Source organism: Podarcis raffonei, chromosome 1 (genome assembly GCF_027172205.1).
Source record: "Podarcis raffonei isolate rPodRaf1 chromosome 1, rPodRaf1.pri, whole genome shotgun sequence".
Lineage (NCBI taxonomy): Eukaryota > Metazoa > Chordata > Lepidosauria > Squamata > Lacertidae > Podarcis > Podarcis raffonei.
The window spans coordinates 97563844-97588118 of record NC_070602.1 but is presented as its reverse complement, the minus strand read 5'-3'; the positions used below and the strand labels follow the sequence as shown (position 1 = coordinate 97588118).

The 24275-nt window shown below is 42.5% G+C and overlaps 1 protein-coding gene across 3 annotated transcripts; it reads right to left on the bottom strand.

The window, feature by feature from the left end:
- Window positions 1-998: 998 nt before the first annotated feature.
- LOC128422129 (carnosine N-methyltransferase 2-like) lies at window positions 999-17338 on the bottom strand. Of its 3 annotated transcripts, none has more exons than XM_053405735.1 (10): window positions 17019-17338; window positions 10763-10982; window positions 9216-9353; window positions 9026-9084; window positions 6051-6189; window positions 4789-4841; window positions 3913-4020; window positions 3693-3823; window positions 3104-3197; window positions 999-1984 (listed from the first exon to the last, which is right to left on the bottom strand). In XM_053405735.1, exons 2-10 carry the CDS (start codon window positions 10786-10788, stop codon window positions 1629-1631), a joined length of 1104 nt encoding a protein of 367 aa, XP_053261710.1. In that variant the 5' UTR covers window positions 10789-10982; window positions 17019-17338; the 3' UTR covers window positions 999-1628. The 3 variants fall into 3 exon arrangements, with proteins under 3 accessions (XP_053261710.1, XP_053261726.1, XP_053261718.1); XM_053405751.1 differs by lacking the exon at window positions 17019-17338 and adding an exon at window positions 16640-16983; XM_053405743.1 differs by lacking the exon at window positions 17019-17338 and having other exon boundaries at window positions 10763-11373.
- Window positions 17339-24275: the final 6937 nt, after the last annotated feature.

Below are 24275 nucleotides of genomic sequence, written 5' to 3'. Positions count from 1 at the left end.
CACATTTTGGGTTTCAGCTTAGAGTTTCCTATCCTATTTTAATTACTTTGCCTCCTTGGAGAATTGCCTGTTAATTAACGGTAGATATTTAATTTTCTCCCCACAACCATAATTTAACTGCTTCTTTTCTTGAATCCTCTGTGACCTCTTCCTTACCAACAGAAGTCCTAAAATAACTGGTGATTGGTAACAGGCAAACTGATCCTACACACCAGTTATATATGGGAGAGAGATGTACCAACACTGTGCTAGTGGAGCAGGTTATATACCATATCCGTCTGGGAGGCAACAGGAACAGTACAGAACCAACAAACACAGGGATATAGCAGTTCAGGGTTGGAGGGGGAGGGGGGTTGATGACCCATTACTATTTCTTCAGCAGGTTCCCTGTCTCCAGTGTTTTAGAACCATCCAGTCAGCACAAAAGGGAAGCATTTTAGCCTGTGTTCCTAAACGCTCCAAAGGCAAGCGTTTAGGAACACTGAAAACATAAGGCAAGTCCATTTCAAGAGAATGGGGTGCAAATTCTGGCACATCCATCAAACTCCCTGCCTGCTCCTCCTCCTCTCTCTCTCTCTCTCTCTCTTTCTCTCTCTCTCTATATATATTACTGTGGTACCTTGAGTTACAGACACTTCAGGTTAGAGACACTTCAGGTTACAGACTCCACTAACCCAAAAATAGTACCTTGGGTTAAGAACTTTGCTTCAAGATGAGAACAGAAATTGCACTGTGGTGGTGCGGTAGCAGTGGGGGCCCCATTAGCTAAAGTGGTGCCTCAGGTTAAGAACAGTTTCAGGTTAAGAATGGACCTCCGGAATGAATTAAGTTCTTAACCCGAGGTACCAGTGTGTGTGTGTGTGTGTGTGTGTGTGTGTGTGTGTGTAATGTATGTTTTCTCAACTCCAGCTAGATGTTTTTTCTTTGGAGAAACTATACCATGTGTCTGATGACAGAAGAAAACATTAACTCTCTGTGTGAAACATTTTATTTTAAAAAGGAAGGACACAGTATGAAAGTACAAAAATTACAGTGGCAGGCTTGCCATATTACTTTGGGGCTGATGTACATAAACATACTCATGCTGATGGTGTGCCAGTGTTGAATAATTCTCAAATCTTAAAGGTACTAAAGTCCTCAGGGCCTCTAACTGTTGATTGTAAGGAGCTCCTATTATCCAAAATTCATATTACGATGCAAAATAATAAAGAGAGAAATGCACCACAGGACAGAATATTTGCTGGGCTAAATACCTAGGGATCATGTAATGTGTACACAATTAGGCTACTGAGCTTTCTTAAATATATACAATACATTAAATATTAGTCCCCCGTACCTGTTTTCTGCTATGTGAACATAATTTAAAGTTTGCTGATATACTCAAATTATCACGCTCTATGTTGCAACACTTTCCTGTGCCTCAGAGGCAGTGTGTATCCATGAAAACTAATGTCAATCTCCTGCTATGATAAACAAGATATATACCATTTTAATCACAAAAGATCCACTAATACGTTTGCTTCCAGTTCTTAATGTTTATAAGCTTCCCCTGTTTGTGCCCCTCTCTTCTCCAGTATTGAGCAAGTTCTCTTCACAACCTAAAATGGTGTCTACTATTTTGACTGGCATTAGGAATTTACGACAAACATACTCAAATCATTTCCAAACATAACCCTTCCATCCTTCTTGGTGCTGCATTCTGGCTGGCCCAAAGCCTGTAGAAGACTCTGCTTCAGATCCTGGGGTGCTGAATTCATAAAGTCTTTAGTTCCTGTCAGAAAGTCCATTGTTTGACCTCCAGTGGTATCTCCTTCAATAAAGCATTCAGTTATATCCCAATAAGAAGGGAAATTGTATACTTGGTATGTAACTCCCATTCCTTCCAAGACAACTTTGATGTCATCAGCTGTGATGTAGTGGCCGCTGTCGGTTGGGGGAAGACAGTGTCTGTAATTTTTCCATATGGAGGCCCACCCACTCTTACCTATGGGAAGGGAATTGTGAGTTTCACTGAGCCATTGTGCAGAAGTAAGGCGACATAAACCAAAGCTAATATTGTAGCCACACTTACTACATCGAAATCACACCCACACACCCTGTATACGAGTATATTGTAGTTAATAAATAGTAATTTTCCTTGATAAGTTGTAGAATCTCTTGATCAAGAGCCTCCAACACGACACCTACTGTCTAAAAAAATAAATAAATGGGCAAGCCCCCATTTCACACATTAGGCCTGAGGTCTGATCTTACATGGGTGGGCAAAGCCTGAAAGAGAGAGGAGGCAAAGCTGAAATGAGAAATAAAACTAAGAGATAGAGCAGTGGAAGATGGATTAGGAAGCCCTCTGCAAGCAAACAGTTCAGATATCTCACAACAGCAATCTGCTCCTTCCCTGACAGCCTTCTGGACAGGAAGGGAAAGGGAGGCAGATATAGATAAAGGTAAAGGGACCCCTGACCATTAGGTCCAGTCGTGACCGACTCTGGGATTGCGGTGCTCATCTCACTTTATTGGCTGAGGGAGCCGGCGTACAGCTTCCGGGTCATGTGGCCAGCATGACTAAGCTGCTTCTGGCGAACCAGAGCAGCACATGGAAATGCCGTTTACCTTCCCGCCGGAATGGTACCTATTTATCTACTTGCACTTTGACATGCTTTCAAACTGCTAGGTTGGCAGGAGCAGGGACCGAGCAACGGGAGCTCACCCCGTCGCGGGAATTCGAACTGCCAACCTTCTGATTGGCAAGTCCTAGGCTCTGTGGTTTAATCCACAGCGCCACCCACGTCCCTTATATACAGAACAGAGGATGGCAAATAAGGAGAAGTCTGACTGTATAGGGCACTTGCCTAGGTTTCTATGAACATGCTTAGAAACCCCCTTCTGCCCATCTTGCTCAATGTGGAAAGGTCAAGGGTGAACATGGAGTGCACAGGGATGGGCGCATTGAAGGCAGACAGGCAGGCTGGCACACACCCATACAGCACTGTTCACATTGGCAGTCCCTGGCTGGTGCCTGAACTGGGCCCCCATTAATTCCAGGAGAATCTTACTCAAGTTGGGGAATGAGTACTTCAAAAACACAAACAAAAAAACCACTCACCTGATAAGATTATAATCAGAAGCTTAGCATAACAATCTAGGCAGCTGTGAAAAAATCGGATAGTGCTTGCAATGTCCTCCACACGGTACAGCATCTAAAAGGTATAATGCCAGAAACATTTTGTTGTTGATATATCATTATAAACTTCATAGAGGGCTTCTGCATATGAAAACTAATAAATGCCCCATTGTTTTTATTCTCCATATTAAAAAAACACATTCATTCTAATTTTACAGATTGGGACAATACAAGGTTGTATCTGTATGGGCAGTCCCATGGGAAGAAGAGTGCTCCCCTTCTTTCCTTAACGCTCGCTTTTTTGTCAGATTTTACTTGCACAAAAATTGGTTTTAGTCTGCGTCCCAGACATGTATTGCTGCTCACACAAAACTAAGCAAATCCTATGTAAAGGCTAAAGTATAATTTGGCAGGAATTATCAACATCACATCCATTTCCTTTCCATTCTGATGAACTGGTGAAATATGGCCTGTCATATACCAGGACACCAAAGTGTTGTTGATTATATTGAAGAAAGAATGTGAGCTAACACAAAAACAGAGAATGTCATATGATCGGCCCTTAATTTACCTGGATCAGGTGTATGAAGTCGTATTTCTTTTGAATGTTCTGCTCTTTTGCCTGCTTCTCATATTCCATGGATGTCAACTGGTGCCAGCTGAATGAGACATTCTTTAGGTCAGTTGAATTTCTTACAGCCTCTGTTTATGAAATAATCGGTAAAGTGAACTTCATGTGGATCAAAACATAAGCTCAGTTATCCTGATAAAGAAAGAATGCAATGCTGTACCTTTATACGCCAAAATGTGTTGAGGGTTGGGCTCTATGACTTCATTTTTGATAAAGATTCCTGGATGCACAGCCTGAATTATCCTAATCATTTTCAAGTCTTGCTCACCTATAAGATAAGTTCAAAGCAAATTCATTCATTAAAATCAGTCGGTCCTTAAGGTTGAAATCATGTGCATATTTATCTAGAATTCATTTCCATTGAACTCAGTGTGGCTGATCTCAAAGTAAACAAGCGGAGGATCATGCTGTATTTCAGGTATACCTCAGAGAAGCTTCAGATGCTTTAAATAAGTGCTACTAGCCATTTCCCCAGCATTGGCATAGGAAGCTGCCTGACTGGGACTCAGACTGGTTGTCCATTTAGCCCAGTATTGTTGACATTGATGGACAATGGCCCTTCAACTATCTTTCCTAGCCGTACCCAGAGATGCCAGGGATCAATCGTGGGCCCTTCTGCTTGGAAAACAGGGGCTTTAACTAGTGAGCTACACCCATTCCTTCTATAGTCTATGCAAAAAAAAAAAAAAAAGCCTGCAAAAAATTCCTCTCAGACATTATACAGAAACAGTACCAGACACTGAAGCCTTATGACACTTGGAACTGTACTCCTAGTGGAATAATGGACACGGAAAGAAAATAATCCAACTTCATTGCACTTAAATAAATCCAGATTCAGGAAAATGTGCACAGGGAATGAGCCACATATTATTTATAATTTTGACCAATGGATGCCTTAGCCTGAAAGCAAAATAGGCTGTGTGTCTATATTAAAAGAAAGGAAAAACCAACAACAAAGCATTGGCAGCTGCCACCATGAGTGTCCCACTCAAAGCAGATACATAACTGAATTATTTTTTAGCTTTTTGTTCCTTACCTGTGCCACTTCCCACACCTAGCACATTGATAGTAGATTTTCCATTTCCAAGGCTAAAAGGATAAGCATTTATTATACAGCATTAAAATACAGAAGTTTTGATATTTATTTAGGGTTGCTATATTTCAAAAAGTAAAAACTGGGACACCCCAAAAGTTTACAAAAAAAACACAAAACCATTATTTTTCTATTGACTTGCCTAAGATCCAGGGCAAAGCGCCACCTTTCAGAAATCCCCCCCCCACATGTCAATTCCAGCTTTGAAATCTCAGTTTCAACTGGGAAAATCCGGACGTATGGCAGCCCTATGTTTATTTTGCTAAACCGTGTGCTACTGTCACTAATGCATTGCCAAAACTTTCTCATAGCAAGATGTGGTTTGAGCAATATATATCACAAGATACGCTTCCCCCCGCTTCCATAGATATTTCTAGAAGATTTGTGTTCCAGTCATTTTTGTCCAATAAATTTATGTGTACACACCAATATCCATAATGAACTTAGGCTAGCATTTCTGTGTCATATACCGTATTTTTTGCTCTATAAGACACACTTTTTCCCTCCTAAAAAGTAAGGGGAAATGTGTGTGCGTCTTATGGAGCGAATGCAGGCTGCGCAGCTATCCCAGAAGCCAGAACAGCAAGAGGGATTGCAGCGCAGTGATCCCTCTTGCTGTTCTGGCTTCTGGGATTCAGAATATTTTTTTCCTTGTTTTCCTCCTCCAAAAACTAGGTGTGTCTTATGGTCTGGTGCGTCTTATAGAGTGAAAAATACGGTAACAGTGCAGTTCTTGAGCACTAGAGTCACTAGATCAAACTGCCCTGAATTAAGCAACATCAGTGATGCTCTGTGAAGCTGTAACAGTTTAAATTAAGATTGATTGCCTTAAATTAAGAGTGTTCCATACCAAATAATGTAACTTGGGGGAGCCAAATGGGCAAATAATGCACAAAACAAAGGAGTTCCCATCTAGAGTTCCCATATGGAGTTTCATCAAGAGTTGGATCACAGTCCTTTGCACTTAAGTAAGAGTAAACCCTACTGAACTCAGGATTGGTTGCAAGGCATCCCATGAGATTTGTTTGCACGTTGCACGTCCATTATCATAGAATGGGCATAAATGAAATGGACATAAATGAAAAATAAATAAATATTCCTTGAGACCTTTAGAGAAGGATGACCATTAGAGTGCAGGAAGCTACGGACATTTGACCATTTCCCAAAATTCATATTCTTAAGAATTCTGATTTTTTTTTTCTTACCTGGCTATTATACCTGGCAGCTCCTCCTTATTGAACTGGCCCATGCATTGGTGCTCAGTTGAATGGTCTAAGAATGACTTAAAGGCTTTTGCGTATTCATCCACTGTAAGGCTTCTCATGGTCTGGGTCACACAAAGCTCTTTGGAATGTAAAGCCAAATTGGTGTTTGTTAAGAGTTGGAAATAAATGCCACTGTACCTCATAGAAAACTTCAGAAGTGCATTGAATAGCAATAGTAAATAACTTCATTGCACCAAAAATTAGTTTATGACAGATTCCACTGAAAGCAATGAAATAAGACTAGGCTACGCACACACACTACAGTATAGTGTATAGTGGCTATACATTTAACATACATGACTCATCCTCAAAGAATGTGAGAGGTATGACACAAGTAGGGGGAGAATTAAGGCCACTAAAGGACATTATATATATATATATATATATATATATATATATATATATATATATATATAATCTTTTGATATGCCTTTTATGAAGCTTGCCAACCATAATCTTGATCCAGAGCACATTCAGAGCACTTGGACAACTGTCCCATTCACTTCACTGGAGCCAGCAGAGTGGGGTACACAAAGGAACACTCATATAAGCATCTTGCTTCCATTGATATGAATGGAGAAACCCTTGCAGATACAGGAGTGTCAATAAAATGCTAGATCAGGACCTCCATCTTTGGCAGACTGCTAACACATGTGATTTTCCATGTCTTACCACCTGCCCCTGTTAGACCAAGACTTGGGTGTCTTTAAAGATGTACATCTGACAGCAAATGTATACTCAGCTGACATTTCATAGAACATGTAGCTTTATTTAGCCAATGGTGCCTAGCAACTGACAAATTCTGAATGCTTTACTTGGGAGTTATACTGGTTGGATGGGTAGAGGAGTGCTCCCAATTCCCCCTACCCAAACACAATTCTAGTTGGGGCCAATGGCCAACGTAATGGCATTCTTACACTAGCATAAATTTTAGCAGGAAATTTGCTGTCATAAAAAAGGGCAGAGATGGGGGCACAGTATATAAGCAGCAGGGACTTGGCTAATACAGCCTTACCTAAAGTTATGCAGCAGAATAGCTGCTGTAACTAAATATGTAGCTGTTGATGAACTCGAGATTGCTGCCAAACATATAATCCACCCAGCCTCCCGGGCACGTAGATAGTCAGGATTCTGTCTCTGTAGCTAATCATGACACAGCATCAGGACTGTACAATTGTGACTCCTCTGAAGACATCCATGATTGGACAGGAATATAGGGGATTAGGTGGTCCTTGAGGTATCCTGGACCCAGATTGTTATGGGTCTTGTAAATTAATCCAAGAGCCTTGAACCTGGCTAGGTAGTGCATTGAAGCCACTGCAACTCTTGAGCACCAAAGTTATTTACCGGCAATAATCTGTCTCCAACAATAGTCAAGTCATAGTGTTTTGCACCAGATGGAGCCCCAAGACCAGGCACAAGGGAAGCACCACATAAAGTGTATTGCATTGATAGAGTCTTGAGGTTACCAACACATAAATCACCATGTCAAGACTATCCCTGTCCAAGAATAATCATAGTTGACATATAAGCCATAGCTGTTAAAAAAAGTACTCATGGGATAGTGAACTTTCCTCTACCTTTGTTTTTTCATGATGCTCCACATAGCGTGGGGGACAAGGGCCCAGCACAACATTGTACCAGAGCCGAGAGCTTGTGTGGTCTTGCTGCTGGAGTACCAGCTAATGGGAGGTCCCAAGAGCTCAAAGCCTTCTTGATTTTACCTTCCTCCATTACTCTTGGTTCAATGAAAGGATCAGTGTTGCTGCCATGATGTATGACAACTAAATTGACCAGGGGTTGGGGAGGAGTCAGGAATTGCTAGATGGGATGAAAAGGACTGGGCTAATGAAAAACATCCTGTATGAATGAGTCAGATACTTACTGTTCTATCTAATCATGTGCCAATCATTCTGCATATTATATGCCACTGTCTCAAGAATGTGCATGTATTTTAAGCTCTTCCAAATCTCATGTTCTCAAGGCAAGGAATGGGGAACTGGTGGCCTTCCAGACGTTGCTGGACTACAACTCCCATCATCCCCAACCATTGGCCTTACCATCTGGAACTGAGAAGAGTTATAGCTGGAGAAAACAGCATCTGGAGGGTCACAAGTACTCTTCAATACCATAGTTAGGGATCAAACTTCTTGTGTAGGAAGCTTGTGCTGTTCCACTGAAGGCCCTTTTTGTTACTGGTCTAGTCTAGATGACTGTCATGTTATGGTGTAAATCCCATCATTAACCTCTTTTCTGTTTGATCTTCTGGTTAGATGCTTAGAAGTCCTGTCCTCTGAAGTCAGAGGACCAGAACCCAGATCTCTGCCTTTTCTATCTAAAATAATTGTTGCTACCAGAATCCACAAAGATGTTCTGTGGATACACACCTATATTCAGTAGGATATAAACACACACACACCTTTCTACTGAACTACCAACTAATGATCTACTCTTCTAGTATCCACTCTTTGTCTCTGTGGCTGCTCCAGTGCCCTCTTTCAAAATAACATGGTCTCCTCACACAGACACAACTATGTCCAGCTCCAGTCACATTGCCAGTAAATAATCCATGGTGTGACAGTGGGACATGTACCCTTCTCCAGGTAGCAGATGGGCATGGAGCTGCTGTTGCTTATGGATTCTCATGCAGGACTTCTAAACCCAGTTAACAATCATTTTATCATCTTCGTCTTATTACTGAATGTTGAGAACACCTCCCATTCTTGCCTTTTTCACTGCTTTTGATTCTGCAACTGAGGCAAGGTAAGATTCCAACTTACGCTGGTGTGAGCTCAGATGTAGAAGCAGTGGTCTTAATTGGACTCTAGGTTTTCCTTGCCTTGCCATGGCACCATTTTGCCAAGTAGCCACAATAATATATATCTGTCTTGCAACTTGCTAAGCTTCAAAATTACCTGAATTGTTCGCAGATGTCACCAATATCTCTTTCTCAAAATTGGCATCTTGTGTTTTCCTGCAGCAAAGAAAATATGGTATTTATTTAGCAATTTGAGCAATCCCTCACCTGTTCCTATGTCAGCTGGGCAGTCATTTCACAGTTACTCTCCCAACCCCGAGACATGGGCTTTGGTCTCCCTGGCGTACCTTTTTCCATACTCTTCATCATCATCTATGGCTCTGACCACAGGCAGCTTGGCACCATTCATGGAGCAAAATCCATTGGAAAACACGCCATTTTGGAAGCAGCCATCTGCACTTTTGCTTTGCTTTGTTTTGGAGACTCTGCATTGGTGATGATAAAAAATATTGCTTATGGCTAACTGCACCAGAATGACCCAGCCCCTTCCTGACCTAAGTAGCACAGCCATACATGCCAACCCCCTGGAAGTAACTGATAGCCAATCAGGTTCAAGGAGTCATCACTACAGCACAGCATTGTGTGAGTGCATATTTGTGATGTGTGTCCCATTCTAGGCCACAGTCTTGAAAAGCCACACCTATCTGGCGATATATGTTTATATGTGTGTGTGTGTTTGCAACACGCAGGCTTGGTAGCAGTCAGTGAGACATAAAAAATGTACACAGGGAGAGCTTGCAGAAGCATTTGGAATTTATTTCAGCAAAAAAATATTTTAGGTTGACTACAAATGCAGAACTATCTTATGCCAGGTTCATTTTTTATTGCTTAAGAGCAAAGCTTGGAAATTATTGACTTAGCCTTAGTGGTCTGCATACAGAGCAGCATTATGCTGAGTTAGACCATCATGTTAATTAGTTCCCTATTTCTGTGATGCAGTCTATCAAAACACCCACTGAACTCTACTGTTTAATTGCTAAGCAGCACTAAACTTAGTTGTATCTGGGTGAAGTCAGGCCTTTCCTACACCTTATTTGTTTGTTTGTTTTGTCTACCACCCTTCATCCTTAGATCTCAGGGCGGTTCACAGGATCTGTGGCATTCTTTCTGGAGACGGACAACAAAGTTCTTGTCTAGGTCCCTGACTGATGTGACCTCTAAGGCTAGGCTTCTACCCCACATACTATATCTACACAAACTCACAGCACCACCCCCACATCAGTTTGGACTTCATTTGCTTCTCTTGCAGAGGGACACAGAAGTCTTTAGGACACTGAATCCCTGCCCCATGATGACACAAAATCCCACACAGTCTTGGGCTAGTTTTTGCTTCTTATCATTATCATTTATTAAAATTGCATACCGCCTTTCATCTATACATCCCAGGGTGGTTCACAACACAAAAACACAAGATAAAAAAAACACCACTTCATGATCTGCTCTACACATTTTAAAACCATAAGGACCAGTAACTAAATTCAATATTTTAAACACTAGGTTTTTATTTGTGGGTGGGGCATATTCAGTGTTGTGTCTCAAATAAATGATAGAGGGGTTTTTTTGGGGGGGGGACCTTAAAGGTCATCTAATCCAAACATGAGCATAAATATTTAAGTTCCTCTGCTCTGATTGAATGGTGCTGGAAAAATCATTGTCTCTAAATCTCAGTCTGCAATAATGGTCCTGATAACTTCTCAACATTACAGTAAACTGTAAGAATGGATGTAAATATATATTATACTGTAAAAATGGATGTATATATAATATAAAATCCTTCTGAATAGAGATGTCTATCTTCTTATACAATCAGAGTGGCTCTTCACATCATTCTTACCTTTTCACCTTGGCTTTTGGCTCCATGTCTTCTACAGGCCTTCTCCAGTCTCTCTCTTCTTTAAGGACCCGTTCTTGCTCTCTTTTGGCTTATATACTCCAGATGGACTCCAGTGTGTTGAAGTACAGAAGGCAGGCACAGCTGGTCTTCAGTCTCTACTGGTACTTTCCTATACCCCCCTCATCCATTTCAAAGTGATATGCATTTTGGCTCAGCAGTGCTAAAGGTTAGAGACAGATTTGACTCTTAGTTGATATTTCCATCTGTTACTGTCACTGTATGTCAGTCTCCTGGCCCACTGAGGAGCTTTCTATGACCTGTAGTATCTCAGAATGTCCTTCCTCACACCTGTTATCACCCTCCCCCCAGTCGCTTGAATTAGTATGCTCTAAGAAGATACCTTATCCTGAAGACCATAGATAACATATGAAGTCATAATGTTACCCCTTTAGGGAGTGCACAAGAAACTTGGCATACAAAGTGTATGGGAAAAGGGTGATATTTAAATAGGTCAAGAAGCATGCCCCTTCTCAGTTCTGTTCAGCAGCTAGCATTGTATAGCTATGAAACATACAAAGAACAATTTGCCATACTAAATTTTACAATATACTCAATAGTTATTGGCCTCGTTCACACATAGCATTAACCCGTAGTTTATTAAACTCTGATTTATTGAACCATGGCTTAGCATCAAGTCTAAAACCGGCTCAATCTATGGCTTGTTTATTGCCAACAAACCATGATCTAAGTCATGGTTGATTGTTAGCTTATGAGCCTTGGTTTGTTCTAACGATGGTTTGGTGTTGCATGTGAACTCAGTGCCCTTCCTTAAAAGCAGTTTGCTGGACCACAACATACTATCCCAAACATTCACCAAGTTACAAAGTATGAGACAAGAAGTAGCAAGTATTATTGACCAAGTACTTGGTTCCAAAGCTTAGCTTAAGCCAAGAGGCAGTTTCTTTCTGGACAAGTGGACTTTAGAATCTCACCTCTCCTACCCTGTATAAAGGTTCTGCTCATTTGTCCTTGCTCTCTACTGTATGAACACATGTAACAAAACACAGAAACATTTTCAAAGAAAAGCAGCTTTGAAGGCTGGGAGTCCGGAACACAGAAACAATGATGGGATGGGTGCTTTTTCTGCCTGCAGCTTCTACACTCCAAATCCCTTTCCCGTGATGTGTTTCCCATTGAAGAATTAAAAACATGTGAGACAAACCTTATGCTAGCAGTTTCTCCCCAAGCAGGTAAAACTGTTTTATTCACTGACATCAGCGTTAGGCAGCAGTTGGATGGCTGCAGGTTCTGAGGGCTGTAGAAAATTTCTTTCTATCCACTTTCTTTACACGATGCATAAGTTTACAATAAGAGTAGAGACATCACCTTGCCAACAAAGGTCTGTATAGTTAAAGCTATGCTTTTCACCAGTAGTGATGTATGGAAGTGAGAGCTGGACCATAAAGAAGGCTGATCGACGAAGAATTGATGCTTTTGAATTATGGTGCTGGAGGAGACTCTTGAGAGTCCCATTGACTGCAAGAAGAACAAACCTATCCATTCTTAAGGAAATCAGCCCTGAGTGCTCACTGGAAGGACAGATCGTGAAGCTGAGGCTCCAATACTTTGGCCACCTCATGAGAAGAGAAGACTCCCTGGAAAAGACCCTGATGTTGGGAAAGATGGAGGGCACAAGGAGAAGGGGACGACAGAGGATGAGATGGTTGGATAGTGTGCTCGAAGCTACCAGCATGAGTTTGACCAAACTGCGGGAGGCAGTGGAAGACAGAAGTGCCTGGTGTGCTCTGGTCCATGGGGTCACGAAGAGTCGGACACGACTAAACGACTAAACAACAACAACAACAAGTTTACGATCTCCATCTTGTAACCTTTCTAGGTAGAGAAGTTGTTCCAATCATCTGATCATATTTATTATCCTTTTGTTTTCTAGTTCTTTTCGAGTTGTGCCAACTGGAACTGTACCCAGTATTCCAAGTGTGGCTTCACAGCAGACTTATAAAGATATTGCAATATAGGCCAATTTAATTTTGAACATTTCCCTACAGATTCCTAACACTCAATTTGCTTTTTTCCCAGAGCTGCTAGATTCTGGGTCATGTTTTCACCATGCCTCCAAATCTCTTCCTTGGCCAGTCACTCGTGACACTCCTGGAAAAAGCCCAGGAGTGAAACTTTGGGAGTCTGAAGGTTGTTGTCTCAGTCATAAATAGCACTCTTGTATAAGAATTTCCTGTGAAGTAGCCACAATAGTTACTTCACAATGTAAGAAATAAATGTTTAAAGGCACCCTTTCTGCCTGAATTGTCTTAAGTCAGTGAAAATATTTACAGTCATGGTTGTTATCAGTCATTCTTGTTGACATTTCCCTCTTTATATTTATATTTCCTTAGCAGGAACGATAAAGGCTTTTCCCTCTTTATGTTGCTCAAGAACAAGGTCTATTATTCCCTCTGCTGGCCAAATGTATACCAACCATCAATAAAACTTTATATAACTTTAGTTCAAGACTGATGACTGCTTGGTATTACCCAGCTACAAAACTAGGCACACTGTGAACACCATGAAAGCATCTTTCAACTAAACATGCATAGGATTGTGCTGCAAGGCTGCGTAGTTAGCAAAGTAAGTGAAAATTAGTGCTGCGCTGAATTTTCATGATCTTAGGGTTCCCCCCTTCTTTTTTAATAATCTTTATTAGTTTCAGTTAAAAAAAGAAGTCTATATATACAACAGTATTCAATACAAAAGCTGGAACAAAGAAGAAGAAGAAAAATAAGGAAAAACAAGTACATAATTTTATACAAATCTTCTGTACGAATATAATAACAAATTGACCTTTATGTTCATACAAATACAATTTCATAAAAAGAAGGGGAAAGGGGAAAAAAAGATTTCTATAAATAAACTTTAAAAAGACTTCCAAAATTTTCATTTACTGTGTCTACTCTTTCCTTTATAACGCGCAGCCTCATATTACATTCAATTATCTTCATATGCCCTAACCTAACATAATATTATTTACACTTTTTGTTTTACAAGAATCAGTCTAGTTCTGCCAAGAGAATTTCACTCTTATAATGATTTTTAAAGTATTCTTTAAATATTCTCCATTCCTTATAGACTCTCTGTTTCGTGTCATTTCTTACTCTTCCTGATAACTTTGCCAACTGAAGGTATTCTATCATTAGAGCTTGGTTTTCAGTGTGAAAGTTGCTGTTTCAGGAAGTATGAAAATTTTTGTGAAAACTGCTGCTTTATACTTTTTATAGCTTTTTCATGCCTATTTTCGGCCATTGTTACCTTGATTTTGGACAGTTTTAAATGATTTGGAAAAGCTTCTTAACTGAGTCACTATAGCCAACCTATCAGTGAACATGCTAACATCACTGCTGCCATTTAAATGATCCGAAAGAGCTTCTTCCTTGCAAGATTCTAGCCAATCATGGGATCATAGATAACTTAGGGAACATTAGCATCACTGTTGCCATTGAACTAATCAGATTTGGCTATATGACAATATTGTTAAGGACAAACTATGCCTTCTCGACTATCTTCAGTGGGAATCAGAGAGAAGAAGAAGAAGTAGTACTGTTCAGGAAACTTTGTGGATGCTACCAGTGTTGCCACTCTGCTGCAGTTTCAGTACTCCATAGCAAGAGTTATGCTCCATTGCAGTTCTAATAAAGAGCAGTTATGCATTCCAAGTTGGGGCAGAACATGGATGGGGGAGCCCGCTCAGATGGGCTTCAAAATACACATCTCATTGGAAAAAGGAAGCTGCAGGTAGGTAGCACCTGAATTCAGTTGTCCCCCAGATGCAAATGTCACCTACTCTTGCTGTGCTACTTCCAAATGGGTGTGCATTTTCAAATGCAACTCTAAATGCCCATATCCATTACTTTTCCTTCTTTATTGAGGAGTTACAGAAGTACTCACTCACACCCTGCTCTGTCTATCCAGTGATATCTCATCTGCAACATTAAGAAAGGAGGGTAGCCTTACCTTTCGTGGAAGCAAGGATTTAAAACATGTAAATTCTAGGAGTGCTTCCAACAGTCTTATCAATCAATCTTTTTACAGTGGTACCTCTGGTTAAGAACTTAATTCATTCCAGAGGTCCATTCTAAATCTGAAACTGTTCTTAGCTTGAGTTACCAATTTAACTAATGGGTCCTCCTGCTGCCACTGCTGCCATGCGATTTCTGTTCTCATCCTGAAGCAAAGTTCTTAACCTGAGGTACTATTTCTGGGAGTCTGTAACCTGAAGCATCTGTAACCTGAAGCGTCTGTTACCCGAGGTACCCCTCGGGTATTATGGTCAGTGGTCAAAATTCAGGGTATTATCAGCTGATCTTCTCCATGAATCTTGGAATGCCAAATTACCCGGTCTTGTTTCAGATACTAAACCTGATGTGTTAGGAAGCCTTCACCACTCATTTGTTTTATTGCTGGATTTTCCATCCATATAGTTAGATCTTTTACTTAACCTCATGCCCTTGTGGAAAATCAGATAGAGATGTCTTTGGCTTGGCACTCCTGGGGCAGCAGAGGGCAGCAGGATCTCTCAGCAGGTTTTCTGAATGGGAAGGGAATAGGGGAGGAAACAGGCTGTCGTCCCATTATGAGGACAGTTGCTCAGGAACTGACCTGGGAAGAATGTTTCAGTTGAGAGAATTTGCCCTAGGGCAATTAAGGACCAGCAACTGGTAAAATATATCCTGCGCGTTTGTGAGCACAAGTGTACCAGTGACCCTGTGGGCTAAGGACAACCATTGGAAATATAATGATAGGCTGGAGAATTTCAGACGGCAGATTAAATTTGCTCAACTTGGCTGGGCCACCTAAACAAAACCCAGCAGCCATGGTACCCTCAGATTAGGTTTTCGGCTGCAGTGCTATATTACACTTACTTACTTGGAAGTAAGCCCAATAGAGCGCAGCAGGGATAGCCTTCTAAGTATACATGCATAAAGTCCAAACCAAGTGCAAGTCTTTTGAAACACACCACAATTGAATATCATGCTTACGGTTTAAAATAAAACTCAGGAATTTGCGGAAGCATTTCTAAGCAAAATAATTTAGATGTTAGGCAGAAGGTGTCCAGGATTTCAGACCTCTGTGTTTTTGCATAAACATGGCATGAACTAGTAAGTATGAGTCCTGCATTTAACATTGCCAGTATGTCAGTGTCAACGATAATGAGCTGGATGCAGCAGTAGTCTGACTCTGTATGGTTCCTGGGTTCGATAGAAGGTTAATGGAAAGGAGGCAGAAAGACTGACTGAGCCCAATTCTCCCAGAGGTGGTAAATCTATGCCTGAGCTATATGACTTCAGACTGCAGGAAGAAGCCCACACGCCCGAGTATTACAAATACAAAAACCTCCATGTTGACAATGGGTGGAGATCCTGACCTAGTCTTTCCCTTACATGGTCATTTTCATCGCATAAGCCTCCATTTCCATTCTGAAGCCATACAGCCCAGAGATAGAGTTTCCACCTCAGGAAGAATGAGGCTAACGGAAGTCTATAAAGCTGTACTGACCAATGTCCTGATACAAATGTGGGAAATGTTTGACCCACAAGATGTTGCTGAACTACAACTCCCACCACCTCCAGCAAGTGTAGCCAATGAATTGTAGGCATGACAGGATTTGTAGTGCAGCACAGGTTCTCCACACCTGCCTTACTGAGACCTTACAAAACGTATTAGATTCTCCTAGCGCAAAATAATTTTAAGAAAAGAGTGGTGGACTGAACTATTCGGCCCGGCCTGTTGAGCATTTCGTGAAGCTAGGGCAAACCTGCTCCTTAAGATCACTTGGCGGAGGGGAGTTATTTGGGGTGGAGTTCTTACCTTTTAAATAGAAGCAGCTAAGGTTTTCTTTAGCTTGTTTACCTTCACAAAAACTTTTCTGCCCCTTCTAGATGTTTCCTGGACAGAATGACCCATAGGAAAGAACAGAGTAATGCCAGGGAAAGACTCAGAACCCTGTTATACCCTGAATATCAAAGTAATGGGATACCCACAGAAGATTTTAGAATTTTGTCACACACACCCTCAGAAAAGTTGTCTAACGTATACTTTCTCTGGGGACAAATGATCCCTTAAAGGAGGATGCGGCTATTGGTCCCCAACCCCTTTCCCTAAATGGTCACAATGGGACTAAATGGTGGGAAAGCAAGCCTCAAAGGGGCAGATTTGCAATATTTATTTATATTTCTAGGTGGCTTACCTCCTTTATTTTAAGGTCTCTCGTTCCGCTCTCCATTGGACTAAGTCTTTCAGTTCACTGAGTTTAGTCAGCTAAAAAGCAGGTTGCAAACAGCGAGGTGGTGGCAGTAGCAATTGTGCATGAGAAGGTGCCAATTCCTTTCCTCCGGTTTTAAGGAGGCAGAAGCAAGATCCCCAGTGCAAGTTCCTGGTATAACTATTCCTGCGCAAGTGGTATGCCCAAGCAAGTCTGTTTGGCCTCCCGTGGGAGGTGAACTGTCTCTTTAATGAGCTCAGTTATTGGACCACTTGCCGCATTCTCTGCCTGCCTACAAAGGGAGCAATGATGCATGAGTCATATTTGTGACAGTTTTATCCTGTTTATAACAACAGCTGACTGTATATTGGGCTCTAGCACAAAGCTGCTTCTACAAAAGTTGCTGGATTTATGTCATCAATCCCATTGTGATGAATTTGCTACTTACTTTGCACACAAAGAAACTTGTATTCGGTGCCTTTGGGGAAATGCAAGTTCAAGCGCAGGGGCAGGATCTCAGGTACACGTGGACGAGATGGATGAAAACCAGCCAAGCTCTGGAGAAAGTCCGTTAATTGCTGGATAGGGTCTTACCAGTTGTGTCAGAAATGCAAGATGGCCTCACATCCTTGGTCAACTGTTTAAAATCTAATCTAGACACTCCATCCAAGCAGAAATCATTGTTTCTTAGGGTCAAAATTACCAAGTAGCTCTGGGGTTGGGAGTGCCTTATTGTGTGTCTTTGCCTATCTGCCAATAGAGAAAAGTGAGAGGAAATGGAGCCCATGTGGTCAGGTGGTTTCCAAACTGTTCTAGGTTTGCACTAGCAGCATCATGTAACGGGTCTGCAACATTGACCAATAGGAGGAGGAGGCACAAAACAGCCAATGTTTAGTGCACAGGTTGCCATCATGATCCCTATGGTCACACATGTTCCCCCAGAGGCATTCCTTGATGCCACTTCTTTTCCTGGAAAGCTCAGCTGACCAGCTATTCAGCTTTGTTGAAGGTGAATTGGGGACAAGCAGAAACATGATCCATCTTGGCCATTTGAATCAGCCTTCATTAGCATAAAGAACTGAAACATATTTTATTGTATGTTTATTTTCCTGGTTGGCTCTCCACAAGCCCTACTGATTATAAGACTCTAATCGGTTCATATAAGCAGAGAATGAGCCTTCTTTTCCCCAGTCCTGATGGGTTTAGATTTTAAGGGGTGGGGGCAGACACAAGTATCTCTTGCTTTCCTTCTTTCCAAGGTTTGAAAATATATATATATAATACATGGTACAACTGGAGCTGCTCCAGAGCCTGGAAACCATGTGGATGAAGCAATACTGGACATTTTGAAAGGGCTTAAAAACAAAGGGCACCTGGAAACTGTATGTTGTTGGGTTCTGCATGATACCTATGACCTTAGGCCAAGCCGGGGGGGGGGGCAGATTCCCTAAGGAGTTTGAATTTCGCTTTCTTTTAATTCAAACTTCACTAAATCATGTGTAGGTTTACACCTTTTCTCTCTACCTATGCTTACAGAGTGCCTTATACAACATGCTACAGTTAAGTGGATATTTTAGTTTTATTGAGAAACTGAACACCCCCAAGAAAAAAATTATGAAGGAACAACTATCAAAAGCCTGTCTGGGCAGCTGGTAATTATCACTCTGTTTTTAGGACCCACCTTATTTTGTAATCTTAAGGTCATTTTAAACTGTTTTTAATATTGTGTAGTATTGTGTTTCAATATTATCATTGTGTCCACCCTGGGACCTTAGAGTGAAGGGCTGGTAGTAAGTTGTAATAATCATAATTTGAGGGGGCGGGTTTGGAAATAAACCAGGGAATTAACTGAAATTGTAAGTCTCATAGGATTGTGAAAACCTCTGCTTGACCACAGGTCTTTCACACCTACTTTAATTTTTAAGTATATTTACATATTTTGTTTCCCAAGGGTCCTTCAATCTGGGATACTGCTGTTGCAGCATCTATTGCCAGAAAAATAAGTATAGAAATGTCACAGAATACCAGTTCTGGTCTGACCATCAAGCTGGTTCAGCCACTGGAGTTTCCTGGAACTTGGGAAGTGGGGTTGGTCAAGATGCACTTGGTAAATTGGTAAAGATACAAGAGACTTCACTGTACTATCACTGAAATTGTTATTGAGCAGGGAAAGTGGCCATCCTTTCTTCAGAAGCATAATGGCAAATTCTAATACGTTAATCTTAAAACTATTCAATAATAATAATAATAATTTGGGTTGTACTGCAACAATCACTGCAGACATCTCTGGGTAGCCTTTCAGCTAGATCAACTCTTTTCAGTGTACATACATGGGCAAATGATTTGGCATGATCCAATATCATCTTTCAGAGTGACTTAAGTTGTGTTTTCCATGAAGTTCCATTGTATGGAACAGAACCGGTATATCTTTCTTTTCAAACTGAAGCACCTTATGATTTTAGTTGTCCCAAATGCTTCAGAGCATACAAAAAGCTCTCCTTTCATGCTAATTGGAAGGACCTTGCTGCAGAAATAGTAATAGGTCTTTGACACCCCCAATGACCCCAGACCACCACCCCATGGCCTTTCTGCACTGATATTATTACCCAGGTATTTCTGACTTGGTGCACAGCGTAGATCTGATTAGCTTCATCCTTTATGCAGCTCTGCTGGGAATTATTTTATACCATGTTCCTGTGATGAGACAGGTTAAGCATAAACTAACCAATACTCCTCATCTTTTTAGTTAATGCAGATCTAGTTTCCTTATTAAGGGCCAAATTAGATGTGACATTAAATATATATTTGTGTTTAATATGCAGATTGCTCCTGGAAGTGAGAGGGTGATAATTATGGGGATTGTAACAGGTGATCCTCTGTTGTGATGCTGACAAACATGGCTTCTTTGAAGCTCAGATATACACTGGAAATAAATGCCCCCAATGGCACCCTTAAGCCACTTCTAAAAATAGCATTTGCAATGCTGCCAATCATGTGCTAGAGTATGCTTTGAGGAAAGGGAGGCTGTCTGGGCTGCAGGAAGGGTATATCTAATGCACTTTAAGGAAGAAAGGGGGTTAAGAAAAGAAAAACCATAATACAGGGAATAAATAATCTTAACTATACAAAAATTAGATGGCAGCTCTACAATGTAGCATCTACAGTTTCAGGTATAACTGTGCACTGTGATTTCTTGGATGCCTGCACCCTAGTCTGGCTTCTTCCTGAATTGCTCCCTCTCTCACAATAAGAACAAAGGAAAAGCTTGCTGGATCAGGCCCACGGCTCATCTAGTCTGGCATCCTGCTCTCACAGTGGCAACCCAGATGCCTATGGGAAACCCACAAGCAGGACTTCAGCACAAGGGCACTCTCCCCTCTTGTGGGTCCCATGACTGCCCCTGATCATGGGGGCAGGGCATAGCCTTCATGGCTAGTAGCTGCCGTTAGCTTTTTATCATCCAAGATTTGTCCAACCTTCTTCTAAAGCCGTCCATGTCGGTGTGGTCACTACTACTGCCTCCTCCTCCACTACTGAGCAAGTTCCAAAGCTTAAGTATGCAGTGTGTGAAGAAGTACTTCCTCCTCCTCTTCCTTTTTATCTCCCCTGAATCTTCCAGCTTTTGGCTTCATTGGATGGCCACAAGTTTTGGCATTATGAAAGAGGCAGAAAAACTTTTCTCCATCCAACTTTCTCCATTCAGTGCATGATTTTATAAACTTCTGTCATGCCACCTCTTACGCACCTCTTTTCTAAGTAAAGAATCCCAAACATTTCCTCACCGGATCTGTATATATTTCCTCATAAAATCTATCCAATTTGCCTGTTCCATCTTAGCATCAAATCCAATGTCCCTCAAGAGCATGCAGTGAGGGAGTCTAAATGACTGCTTCTCTTTCCCCAAAGTGTGAGCAGCTTCTCTTTGGATTGACTTTTGGTGGCTAGGCTGGCTTGGGTTCATTTTAATTTCATATAGGCACTTAAAATATTACATTTTAAAGTCTCGTTACATGTTTGAAGACCCTAGTTTGGTGTCTTGGGGATGAGATTTGGAAACCTAAATAAATATCAAGGACTACGTGGCTGAGGCCTAACTCACCCCTGTTGGCCTGGTCTTGCCCTGTGGAGCATCGTTCTCCCAAGATCAGAAACAAGCAATAATACAAGGTTGGGAGGAAGACCTCATATAGCTGAGGAAATTGTGGCCTCCAGCACCACAGGATCATGGCAGAAGGAGGCAAATTCTACAGCTGCAGCCAATGGGGCTTTAAAATGAGTCCTGTGTGGAGCTGTGAGGGCAGGGAGAACAGATAAGCAGCTCAATGGCATAGCAGTGGCTCCACATGCAGAAGGTGCCAGGTTCAATCCCAGATAAGGCTGTGTGAAATCCTAGAGAGCTGCTGCCACTCACTGAAGACAATGCCAATGGCCTGACTTGATGAAATACAACTTCCTGTGTTCCTCAAATGGGAATAGGCTGCCAAGCAACAGGGAGATAACTAGACTAAGGCCCCTCGTTCCTGGACGTTTGGCAGCTAGGGTTCAGACTGGGAAGCCAGCCAGAAAGCCCTTGGTCAGAAGGCAAGGCTCTGCTGAGTGAGCTAACCAGTACTTAAGTGGGGAGGTAGTAGCAACATGGATGGGTTAGCATGGGGAAGTGGAGGCCTTGAAGAGAGGGAGCATAAAGCCAGTGCTACAAACTAGCCTTGGGGAAAATATTCTCCAGAGAAGTCACTGGTTACTGACAAGGCAGGACTTTGGGGCCAATGTCCAGATCCCCACTGAGCAGGAAGAGTAGGAGCGCCCCCAAGTGCAGCTGGACTGGCTTGCCACATTTTGCCATCTGTAACACTAGTAGGTCCAAAGTCTAAAATTACTCAATTGCATCACTGCTCTGCTTGGGCTTTTCTATGCCTACAAGGGTTGCCATCGTGGTGCCCCCTAGATGTTGTGGACTCCAACTCTCATCAGCCCCAGCCAATATGGCCAATGATCAGAGATGAAGGGAATTGTAGCCTGAAAAATCTGGAGGTCACCACAATGGCTACCCCATGACAGGTGAGCATGGCAGGACAAGGAGCTGGCAGGACAGGGTAGACGTCATGAACTGGCAGGACAACAGAAAAGAGGAAGAGGATCCTGGCGATGGCTGTAGCCAGGAGTGGGACACACCGGGTGAGTTAGGGATGGGGAGGGAGAGGTTGGTGCAGGAAGTACTTGTGGGGTGATGGAGGATTGGGTGGGGGTGGGGGTCAGTGCACAGGAAGCAGAGCAGCAAGACCCATCACCAGAGCAAGAGGGGCCCCTGTCTCCTTGAACACAGTGGGCTCTGGGGTGTGGGGAGCAATGGAAGTGGCACTCTGGGAGGCTGAGGCAGGCAAGGGTCCACAGCTGGCCAGGTGGGGCTCGCTAGCTTGCTAGGAGGAGGTGTGTGATTCCTCAGCTGGAGTAGGCTTGGAGCAGGTGAGAGTCACATGCCTCATCAAGCCCAGATGCTGCAATCAGAAGGCAAGGGAAAGCAGAGCTGAGGTGCTATGACTGCTCAACTGCCCATGTTGATGGATCTCAGCTTGGATGCTCCAGGATCTCCGCAGGACTGTGCTTCGGTTTGGACTTTGGACACATAGATTGATCCTAGAGTGGGGACTTGACATGCTGATTTGTTGCCAGGTAGGCCAGGGGTTCAGGACAAGACCTGTGTCATGAAATCTGAAGGTGGGCAGAAGGGAAAGAGCACATAGGTCTCACCTTCATCATCCTCTGCTCTGAATTTATTATATTTTGTCTGCATCTTTTTGAACTGTGGTGCCCAGGATGAACCCAGTATTTTCTATGTTGATTAGAACCATTCTATTAATTCCTAAGGAGGGACGCGGGTGGCGCTGTGGGTAAAAGCCTCAGCGCCTAGGGCTTGCCGATCGAAAGGTCGGCGGTTCGAATCCCCGCAGCGGGGTGCGCTCCCGCTGCTCGGTCCCAGCGCCTGCCAACCTAGCAGTTCGAAAGCACCCCCGGGTGCAAGTAGATAAATAGGGACCGCTTACTAGCGGGAAGGTAAACGGCGTTCCGTGTGCTGCGCTGGCTCGCCAGATGCAGCTTGTCACGCTGGCCACGTGACCCGGAAGTGTCTTCGGACAGCGCTGGCCCCTGGCCTCTTAAGTGAGATGGGCGCACAACCCTAGAGTCTGTCAAGACTGGCCCATACGGGCAGGGGTACCTTTACCTTTACCTATTAATTCCTAAGTTTAGGACATGTATCTTTCAGAGGTTTTTTGGACATTAGGTTACAATGTGGTACTTTCCAGATCTTGTTGGACTATATCTTGCACCATCTGTTAACACTGGCTATTCTGGCTGGGCTGATGAGAGTTGGAGGTCACCATGTTGACTGTCTCTGTTTTGGGAAATGATGTTCCTTTTATTACACCCTAACATAGTGTGTCACAGTATGCTATTAGTGACTCTTCGGTATCTTGCTATGTGCTAGAGCAGCCTTACCCAACCTGGTGCCCTCCAGATGTTGTTGCACTACAACTCTAATCATCCCCAACTATGGGGCTGCTGGGATTTGTAGTTGAACATCATCTGGGCATACCAGCTGCTCAGGGAAGGATGCTCTACAGCCTCCAAGTCTTTCATGGCATGTCTGCTGCCTAGCTATGCTGGCACACAGACTCATTTCTATCCCTCTAGTCCTCTAGAGTATTAAGATGCCTGAACTCTTTACAGTCCAATCCTAGCCTGGTTTATTCAGAAATAAATCCACCAAATTGAAATGGGGCTTTGTTCAATAAATATGCTCAAGACTGCCCTGTTAAGCACAGCCGATACGATACCTTGGGGACTGCGGCTTCCAAAAACACATTTATGCATAGCCGAGGTCCCACATTGTCGCCATAACCCTTCAGATATGCATACTCTCTGTTTTCTGCATTATGTCTGTCAAAGAAGCAAATTGGAGTACCTTCCACGGTGAGGCTGAAGGTGAAAAAGGAAACCCAGACACAGTTCGTTCCTCCAGCAGAGGGAGTCTGGATGAATTCCCAGCCGAGGTTGGATAAGGTTATTAAGATGCCACATTCTCTCAGACAAGCACCCTCCCACCCTTGCCCTAATGCCAGCACGTAGCCTAACTGTACTGTTGACGTAAGGCCTATTGAAGTCCGACCTCCCCTAAGCTGGATCAGTTGCCAAATCATGCAACTGACCAAACACTGACTGGAACAGATATAGGTTGTGTGTGTT